Source organism: Sinocyclocheilus grahami, unplaced genomic scaffold (assembly GCF_001515645.1).
Source record: "Sinocyclocheilus grahami isolate Dianchi unplaced genomic scaffold, SAMN03320097.WGS_v1.1 scaffold86.1, whole genome shotgun sequence".
Lineage (NCBI taxonomy): Eukaryota > Metazoa > Chordata > Actinopteri > Cypriniformes > Cyprinidae > Sinocyclocheilus > Sinocyclocheilus grahami.
Genome location: NW_015505265.1, coordinates 576,744 through 587,634, shown reverse-complemented (window position 1 = coordinate 587,634; position 10,891 = coordinate 576,744). Strand labels below are relative to the sequence as shown.

General features: G+C 43.4%; 1 gene segment (V, D, J or C); it reads left to right on the top strand.

Moving 5' to 3' along the window:
* Window positions 1–4,420: 4,420 nt before the first annotated feature.
* Window positions 4,421–4,846, top strand: LOC107586872 (Ig kappa chain V-IV region-like). The segment is given in 2 exon segments: window positions 4,421–4,433; window positions 4,518–4,846. Coding segments are annotated over 2 exon segments (342 nt in total).
* The last annotated feature ends 6,045 nt before the right edge of the window (window positions 4,847–10,891 follow it).

Genomic DNA, 10,891 nt, shown 5'->3' with positions numbered 1-10,891 from the left:
GCGTGTTGTGCTATGTGAAGTTAGCGCTTCCTGTGACAAGTTGTTGTCACGGTAACCCATGCATGCCAGTGTAATTCAACTGTTTAGTGTCTGCCTATTCCAAAGAAGTTGCCCACAGTTTTCAAATGTGGTGCTTTCAGTCCTTCAAGACTTGTTGTATTAACTAAACACTTTTGTGAGTGCTTCTCTAATTTAACAATAACTTCTTGCACTTGTTTAAAGAATTACAGAACGGGTTTACTGTAAGTTAAAACCGGTTTAAACATATATGCAGTTATGTTTGCCTCACATATGAGTACTAAAGTACTATACACTCTCAATTAGATCATCCGAATACGAATTCATAGATACTAGACATGGTATAGTTTACTTATAGTGAAAGGATGACAGGAATGGGTTCCCTCACAAGCATACTAAAATAGTAAAAAAATATCAAAGACAAAATACACGATGACAATAATATACCCAATGACCTGAAGGATCATGTGTGTTCATTCAAAGAAAGGTTTTCCTATTAATTAATTAGCAAAGAAAAGTCCTTCCCTTGTGGATTTTCCTTATGGGCAAGGAAGCGATTTTCTTCACCTAAATTCCAGGAGGTCGTAAACGTATCGGGTGTCAGCATTGCTATGGACCAGGGGCCTGTTCAGCTTCCTGGGGTGTTACAGAGTATTTGTTAAATCTAGCTAACAAAATATATATTGTGTGTTTGAGTGGTCCAGACGCTACACAAGTTTTATACTCATCATCCCAGAACAGTTGAGGGAGCCTTTTCTCCAGTAATGCTAAATCTGAACAGCACTGCAATTTCTATAACTCACTAATTTATTGTCAGTGCCCCCAGAGATTATATAATTTTCTACTAGAAGTGCCTTCCTGCATTTAATTCACAGCACTGTCACTAAAAGCAAAGATGACTAGCATTATTACAAGTGTTTGTGTTTCTCTAGTATGCCTCACAGGTAACCATATATAATAGAATTTTGTTTATGTTTATGAATGTTTATTATATGTATTTGTTTTACACTGATTGCCATTGTATATGTGTGTTTTCTCTCATTACAGTTGCATTTGGTAAAACTGCTTTCCAGTCACCTGGTGACCTCATTAAGAACCAGGATGAATCTGCTGTGATCATATGTACACACAATATACCAAGCTATGACCGTATTCTTTGGTACAAAAAGGACATCATGGGCTTCAAGTTCATGGGATTTCTTAATCTCATATATGACAACCCTGAGTTGGAATTTAAAAACAAGATCAATCTTGATGGAGAACATTTTTGTGCATATTTCACATATGCAAATCAGAGAAAATACTACCAAAAAACAAGGCACTCTGTGTTGCATGTTTAGGTAGATTTATAATCTGGTGTTTAATTAAAGTAATGTGTTTGTTACATTAATAAGATATAAAGAGCGCTGGCCACTTTAAGAGTTTGGAATGAGCAATGAAGTTGAGGCTAATGTTTTCACGCAGTTCAGTGACGTGAGTGTTCAGTTTATGCAGTTCAGTAAAGTTGACGAGAACAATAAAAAGTAAAATAAGTACGAGTCCTCTTTACAGACGTAACACTCCGGTAGAAAATTATGGTTAATTTTCCTGCTGAATTATTTACTTTGGTCAAGGTCTACATCAGCATAAATATGTATGTTTGAAACATTTATTCACTAGAATATCTGAGATCCTTATGACTTTACTTGTTTTGTATATAAAGTGATTCAAATACTGATTAACAAACCTGGAAACAAACTTTCTTCACAGCATGGTGTGCATGGCAGGAAATTGCAGCAGTTTGTAGGAAGTGCCAAGGGTCCATAATAGAATTTGTTAAGATGGGGAGGTAGAACACTCATAGAATTATATCAAACCAAAAAAAAATTTTCCACAGAGTATTACTCCAGTCTAAATCAGCATGTTCAGAAAACGGCCAAACAGGAAAACTTATCAGTATACAAAGGCCCTACACAGGTTTATGTCCACATTTCCCTCCAAAGTGTGAGCATACTGTGAGGTCTACTGGGGCCCTAGGTACATGTTTGCAGCTGGGACGCTACTTAGGACACATAGAGGGCAAATTTTGGCCCACAGTATTCCCACTCTTTCCCCATGGTGTCCACACCCAGCCCACAGTGTACCCACACTTCCCCCATTATGCCAACAGCCAGCCCATACTCTCCCCACTGTGTCCACACCCAGCCCACAGTGTGGACATACCTGTGGGCATGTTATAGGCCCACAGGGCCCACTCTGCTTTGCGTGGGCCAGCCCACACTTTGGGCTGTCCCACTCAGGCCCCACCCGGGGCCCACCCTTAAATCTGAGAGAGACACTGTAGAACTTCTATGCGAACACAGCATACCATCTTACACTAGGTCTTCTGGTACAAAAAAACACTCGGCCGTGATTTCATATTCATTGGATATATCTGGAATAAGAATTCTTACCCAGAGGATAATCTCAATAAAAAAGTCCACTTGGACGGAGATGGAACCAAGAATGGTTCTTTAAAAATCCTCCAACTTGAAGTTGGTCTACACAGTGTGATGAGCAGTCATGCCACAATACAAAAAGCTCTGAAAGCACCAGTGCTGCACAATTAACCACAGCAGCTCTTTGCACCTGCTCAAGGGCTTGGTTAAATTTCCCGCTAATATTTGTATCCTTCTGTGATGGTAGCAGTCATGTGGTCTAAATATCAATACTAAAAACTGGGATTTAAACAATATTAATTTCATAAAATATGTTTACAGTTATTTACAGTGATATAGTGCAGTAATCTTAATTAGAACAGCATGGCAGTGAAAGTATGTTTCTCTAACACACATTTAATATATTAAATATAATCTTACTAAGACATATTATTGGGAGATATAGAGTAACATCTGCATTTTATTTCTGCTTTGCTGTTATAAAGATCTCACTGAATTTCATCACAAGCTATTATAGTATTTCATCTTAAGTTTTGGCCATATAAATATCAGCAACTGCATCAAGTTGCATATTCATGCTCAGTTTGTGCCTTTGAATAAAACTGAGATACTTTTCCTTTCTACAGTTTCATCCTACAGTGTATGCGACATAAAAGCCTGATGCATCAAATATGATACTACTAAAAAAACTAAACAAAAAACAAAAAACAAACAAAATAAACTTAGTGTCTTGCTGAAACTTTGTATTGAATTATTGGAGCACAGCTTTACACTCTTTACACAGAGTTTACACATTTATATTTCTCTCTAGTCAACATTCACGGTAAAAGGACTGTATAACCTATGATGTCACATCCTGTATAACAGAAGAGTTTGAATGACCAAGTTTGGGACTCAGTCAGTGCTGCATTAGAACTGAACATGATTACAATCTTTATTTCACTGATTCTGTTACTGTGCTGCAGCCAAGGTCTCCAAAATGTGCTAAAATTATCTTTGTAGCAACTGAAATACAACAACCCTTTAAACGTATGCATGTTTTTGTATGTATGTTTCATGTATGTATGTTTTTCTTTTAATATTCACAGGCACTGTAGGTTGGAGTGATGTTGTACAAGAACCTATTTTTGGAAAGTAAAAGGAGTTCTGCAGTTATGAACTGCATACAAAATAAGGGTGCTACCTACAATCAGATGTACTGGTACAAACAGCGTCCAGGACAGAATCTCATACTAATCACTAATGCTTATGGAGAGCCAGAATTTGGAGCTGTTGATAAAAACAAATTTGGAGTGCAAAAATGTGATCCTAAAAATGGGTCTCTTACTGTACAGGATATAGAGCCAGATGACAGTGCCATATATTTCTATGCAGTGATTGAACACTCAAAGGCTGTGTGAGGTGTGTCAAAGGCTGGAGAGTGCTGTATAAAAACATTATTGCATAAAAAGATCAGCATTAGTCAACAGGTGGCAGTCTGGTATAACCAATGCACTGTACTGTATAAGAACCGTTGATACAGGTGTAAGCCGAACCGATAAGGAATATTCCCAGGTGGAATTTATGTCAGTCTATAGACAGCTGATAGCTGATAACCACAGAAAAGGATGTTGACTTTGACCTCAGTTTTTAGAAGATTTTAATTATAATTATAAAGGATTTAATTAAAAAGTTCTTCTGAAAGTAAACGAAACCAAGATCTGTATCACATCCAGATGGAGTTGGCTTTACTTCCTGCCAACATTTACCAACTACTGAATTAAGATACAGTAACAGAAATGTTTCTTGGTGTGTATAATTCAATTGTTTATCTACAATTGGAGGTAAAAAAAAAAAAAACCTGTAGATGCATTTTTTCCCCCAAGTTGAGAATAGCTGAGATATAGCTGACATCACTTCCTCTCACTCATGTCATTAATGCGCAGCAGAAGCACTTGAAGAAAGAAATCATGATGAACACATTCCTCAGTGCATCTGTATGCATAATGATATTTACAGGTAATAACAACAAACAAATCTGCATTCCATACATGGATATATCCTGTTTTACACTGGTATACACTGTTTTTGTTTTCTCCACAGCTGCCTGTCTTGGTAAAACTGTTCTCCAGACGCCTGACAACCTCATCAAGAATCAAGATGAATCTGCTGTGATCATGTGCTCTCACAAGATACCAAGCTATTACCAAATATTATGGTACGAACAAAGTCCAGACATGTTGGGCTTAAAGTTGATGGGATATCTTAATAATGATGCTGAGAATAAAGAGCCTGAATTTGACAAGAAGATCAAATTGGATGGAGATGGGAGAAATGATGGCACTCTGATTATCAGCAACCTCACACTGAAGGACAGTGCAGTGTATTTCTGTGCAGCATATTACACAGTGCTCAGAATCACCTCTGTCTAGTACAAAAACCTCTTTTAACCGGCTTGCTTCTGTGAAAGGCATATTTATTTCTCTACACACCTGTGGGTTTTGATTCAAGGCCAACACTGAACACAATAGGTCTAACAAATGTAGCAAATAATGAAGCAAAAAAAAAAAAAACATATTTAGTCTAAAATAATTCTGTAATTATTTTGTTGTAAAACTAAAAACTCAAATTTCCTCACCCTGTCCTTCCCACTGAAATTTCACGTTAACATTCAGTCACTTGTAGGCAGTTTTTGAATTAAACATTTTGCTCAGGCATGATAATGAGGTCGCATCCTGTACTGCCAACTAAAATGTTTATCATCACAGATCATGATTTAACCCATCCAGCCTCAACGTGACACGATGAGGAGCATTATTCTGTTCATCCTGTTGCTACATTGGAGCCAAGGTATTCAAACTCAATCTCCATGAAAGACATTATAGAATAAACTATAATAGAAACCAAAAGTTCAAATTATTACATAAATATATTAGTTTTCTTCTCTATATTTCAATTAGCAGGTATCAGTGATGTTTCAAAAGTTCCAAGTGTTTTAATGGCAGTAAAAGGAAGTTCTGTTCAACTGAACTGCACACAAAAAGGATTCTTGTTTGTCCAGACGTACTGGTATCAACAGCGCCCAGGACAAACTATGACTTTAATCGTGTTCACAAACACTTACACTCAACCAGAATATGGTGATTTTGATCCATACTTTTCAGTCATTAAAACTGTTCCAGAGAGTGGATCTCTGACTGTGAACAATCTGTTCTGTTCACATGAACTGCACACACAATAAGGGCTCAACATGCAGCAAATGTACTGGTACAGACAGCGACAAGGACAAACTATGAGACTCATAGCATTCACAACCTCTTTCACCGAACCAGAATATGGAGATTCTGAGCAGAATAAATTTGTGGCCAATAAAACGGTTGCTGAGAGTGGATCTCTGACTGTGAACTGTTTCGAGCCGAATGATAGCGCCACATATTTCTGTTCAATGAGTGAATACACAGTGTATCAAACGCTGGGGATAGCTGTACAAAAAAACAGGTGTCTTAAAATTAGAAGTAAGCATTGATCAACAGGTGTGATTCAAGAAATTTTCTGCCTACCTACAATGCAAAAAAAAAAAAAAGCTGTTTGCATTAAATATTTTAATGAATGACAATGAATCATTATCACTGTCCATCTTCTGTAAATCAAAAGTGCAAAACAAATATGCACTAAAATAACATCATACAGATTGTTTTATTCTAAATGTTACTATACACATCTGCTTTTTTTCTTCCACAGTTGCCTGTCTTGGTAAATCTGTTCTCCAGACGCCTGATGACCTCTTGAAGAATCAAGATGAATCTGCTGTGATCACTTGTACTCACAAGAGACAAAGCTATGACTGAATATTATGGTACAAACAAAGTCAGGATGTGTTGGGCTTCAAGTTGATGGGAAACCTTTATTATAAGGTTGAAACCAGTGAGCCTGAATTTTTAAACAAGATCAAACTGGAGGGAGATGGAAGAGATAAAGGCACTCTGATTATCAGCAACCTCACGCTGACTGACAGTGCAGTGTATTTCTGTGCAGCATATACAAAAATGGCTTAATTCAGTAAAAAGCATATTTATGTTCCTGTGGGTTTTGAAGTGCAGCAATGTTAGACGAGTCATATGAATAATCACATAGATGTATTAGCATATTAATTGTTTTGACAAAACAATTTGTTTTGAACTTAAAACATATCTAATATATACAGGTGCATCTCAATAAATTAGAATGTCGTGGAAAAGTTCATGTATTTCAGTAATTCAACTCAAATTTGGAAACTCGTGTATTAAATAAATTCAATGCACACAGACTGAAGTTGTTTAAGTCTTTGGTTCTTTTAATTGTGATGATTTTGGCTCACATTTAACAAAAAACCCACCAATTCACTATCTCAACAAATTAGAATACTTCATAAGACCAATAAAAAAACATTTTTAGTGAATTGTTGGCCTTCTGGAAAGTATGTTAATTTACTGTACATGTACTCAATACTTGGTACTTTCCCTTCTGCTGTCCTTTAAAGCAGACAAAGAGCTGGTCTGAGGTCCTGAAGCTCTGCGTCTGGTCCACGTAAATGCGCAAAGTGTGAACGGGACAGAACAAAGCGATGGCTGGGTCTGCCTCCTCGCAGGGCAGCGCTTGCAATTTCACCACCTGATCCCTGAAAGGCGTTGTGGGCACATATCCGGCCCTGGGTCTCAGTACAACGTGAGAGTCGGCCGGTCCGAATTCCAGGCACGTGTCATCAACCAAAAATGCCTGCAGGTCCCCCACCCTCTTGACCGAAGCCAGTGCAGTGAGGAGCACTGTCTTTAGCGACAGAAACTTAAGCTCTACTGACTGAAGGGTTTCGAAGGGCTCCTCCTTCAAGGCCATCAGGACCGAGGGGAGATCCCAAGAGGATACCAGGTTGGGGCACGGAGGATTCAGCCTCCTCGCGCCCCTAAGGAACCTGATGATCAAGTCGTGCTTCCCAACGGACTTGCCGTCTACTGCACCGCGATGTGCTGCGATAGCAGCAACATATACTTTGAGGGTGGAGGGAGACATCCTTCAATCCAGCCCTTCTTGCAGAAATGAGAGCGCGACCGGGATCAGGCATCTACGGGGGTCTTACCGCCGGGAAGAACACCAATCGACGAACAGGTTCCACTTCAGCATGTCTTGTAGAGGACGCTCTAGCTAAAGTGATGGTGTTTACTTCCACTGGGGGTAGACCGCCTAGAACCTGCATGACTCGTCTAGAGACCACACGTGGAGATACCACAGGTCTGGGCGCGGGTGCGAGAAAGGAGATCCTTCTTCAGAGGAATATGCCAAGGAGGGGCTGTCGCGAGGATCATCAGTTCTCGGAACCAAGTCCGACCGGGCCAGTATGGCGCTACTAAGAGGACCTGCTCCTCGTCCTCCCTGACCTTGCACAATGTCTGTCCAAGAAGGCTCACTGGGGGAGACATATACTTGCGTAGGCCCCCAAGGCCAGTGGAACGTGTCCGGAGAGGCAAACAGGCCTACCTGAGCGTCCCCAAAGCATCTCCAGATCAGCTGGACTGTCTCGGGGGGGAGTCGCCATTCTCCCGGAAGGACGGGCCAGCGTGAGAGCTCATTGGCTGCATGATTGAGCTTGCCTGGGATGGGAATGGTGCGAAGCGACCTCAGATGCTTCTGATTCCAAAGGAGGAGATGGCGGGCGAGTTGCGACCTGCAACGGGAGCGTAGAACGTCGTGGTGGTTGGTGTACACAACGGTCGCAGTATTGTCCATCCGGACCAGTACATGCTTGTCGTGTAGCAGCAATTTGAATCGAGAAGAGCAAGCCACACTGCTAGCAACTCGAGGCAATTGATATGCCACTGCAGACAAGGCCCCGTCCAGGTGCCCGATGCTGCATGCCCATTGCACATGGCCCCCCAGCCTATGGCAGAGGCATCTGTTGAGACAGCAACATGCCTGGACACTTGCACTAGGGGAACTCCCGCCCGAAGAAAGGCAAGGTCTGACCACGGGCTGAAGGTCAGGCGGCATGACAGGGTGACTGAGACCCGGTGAGTGCCGCATTACCATGCCCATCTTGGGTCGTGAATCCAACGCTGAAGTTGTCTCATATGAAGCAATTCGAGCGGTGTGACAGCGGCAGCAGATGCCATATGCCCCAGGAGCCACTGAAACTGTTTCAGTGGGACTGTCCTTCTGCGCTGAAATGACTCCAGGCAGTTCAGCTTCGACTGAGCACGCTCCACTGAGAAGCGTGCTGTTAGATTGACCGAGTCCAACTCCATACCGAGAAAAAGATCCTCTGCACGGGGGAGAGTTTGCTCTTTTCCCAGTTGACCCAAAGCCCCAACCGGCTGAGGTGGCTGAGTACCACATCCCGGTGTTCGCACAACTGTGATCGAGACTGGGCCAGTATGAGCCAGCCGTTGAGGTAGTTGAGAATGCGAATGCCTCTTTCCCTCAACAGGAGGAGGGCTGCATCCATGACCTTGGTGAAGACACAAGGCGACAGGGATAGCCCGAAGGTGAGGACCTTGTACTGAAATGCCCGTCCCTCGAATGCAAAGTGGAGAATTGAGACATGAAAGTACGTGTCATTCAGGTCGATCGTTGCAAACCAATCGTGAGGACTAATGCATTGGAAAATGTGTTCCTGCGTTAACATCTTGAATGAGAGCTTATGGAGAGCCCAGTTCAAGACACGCATATCCAGACTGGCCGCAATCCACCACCTTACTTGGGTACAAAGAAGTACGGTCTGTAAAACAGTGTCTTCAACATCGGCTGGAGGGGACGGCTGTATCGTATCCTTCGCCAGTAGGACTACAATATCTGCCCTTAGGCCAAGAGCTCAAGCCTGGGGGATGCCGGGCGAATTGAATCGCATAGCCGGGTGTGATGGTCCAGCGAGCCAGCGAGGCTGCCTGAGAGGCACTAGTTAGGCCTCCAGAGACTGCAAGCAGAGTCAAAGGGACCACAGACGTACCCGCAGTGAGGCAGCGTGGTGGAGCACAGGGACCCGACTCGGAAGACACAGCATCCTCGAACCGGGCCCTGCTGCCTGCTGGCGAAAGAAGAGGGCGATGAGAGTGGCAAGGCCTAGCGTTGCACACTGCCATCCATGTCCTCTTGTGACTCAGAGATAGAGGAAACTGCTCCTTACTGCACTGGCCATAAAGCCTGTGGTGGAACAGAAACTTGACTTAAAAGGTTCTCTACCCGGCCCTCCTCCGGGGGAAGAGCAGCTCCCTCCATCTCTGGGTCACCCATCTCAGGAGTGGTTTTGCCCACTGTTTGGAGGATTTAACAGTGGCTGAGATGGGTGGCGTCGTCTCCCCTGCCCCCCGCACGATATCACGGATGAGCTGGCCATGCTGGAGCATTTTATAATTAATTATTTTGCCACAGAGGACAGACGCCCTTGGTGACGAGCAGGCTGAGGGGCAGCTCCTAATGGCTGGTAGCACATTGGGGCATGTTCTTGATAGCCTTAGCCTGCTTCTGGACTGCGGAGAACTGCTGGGCACAGTCCTCAACAGTGTCGCTGAAAAGGCCACCTTGTGAGATGGGAGAATCAAGTAAGCACACTTAGGTGACAACTCGCACCTCTGCAAGGTTTAGCCAAGGGGGCTTCTGGATCAACCAAGTGGACATCGTTTGGCCATCATGGTCAGTCATCGTGCACAGTTCCTGCATCAACCCCGGCTCAAAACTACCCTTGTGCATTTTGAGTGCTTTGGTGTGATAAATTGCAGGGTGGCCATCGCATGCATGGCAGACAGCCTGTCCAGCGACACTGCAAGCCTTAGCAAACAGAGCTGCTGTTATCTTACAGGTGCTGGCAGCACTTTGCAGGCATACACCACAACTACATACTCCACCTGGGGAATCCCCACAAACCCCTGACCGCCCCACCATCAAGGGTAGTGAGAGAGGAAAAACTTAGGCAGATTTTGGCATTTTCGGCCTTCCATACTGGCACTAATTTGCCTCCATGCTGCCAAAGCTTTTCATGCACCTCCGGAAAGAAAGGCGCGGGGGCGGGGTAAGGTGATTAAGCCCAGGGATGCGAGGCAATCTACCGGCCGCGATCACTTAGAATGAGTCCGAGCGCGCAGCTGCCCGGGCAAGCATGGCTACCAACTCTGAATCCGATTTAGCAGAAGCAAACACCACATAAGCGGGAAATTCCACGTCATCTTCATATCCAGAGCATAATAGCCCCCTCTCCAATGCAGTAATCGACATCTGAACCTCATCTAGAGCAGCAAGCGACGCGATGGGTTGCCGTGACAACCCGCGCTGTCAGCTGGCGGCTCGACAGCATACGACATGCTGAGGAGCGAGAGGGCCACAGGGATTTTGCCTGCGGAAGGCTCTAGCTGTGATTGGTCTCCCAAGGTGTCACGCAGACCTGCGGCTGTGCTTTTACACTCAGCAGCAGCTGGGCAACAGGAAAGGGGACTCAGCCTTTACAGAAAAGGAGA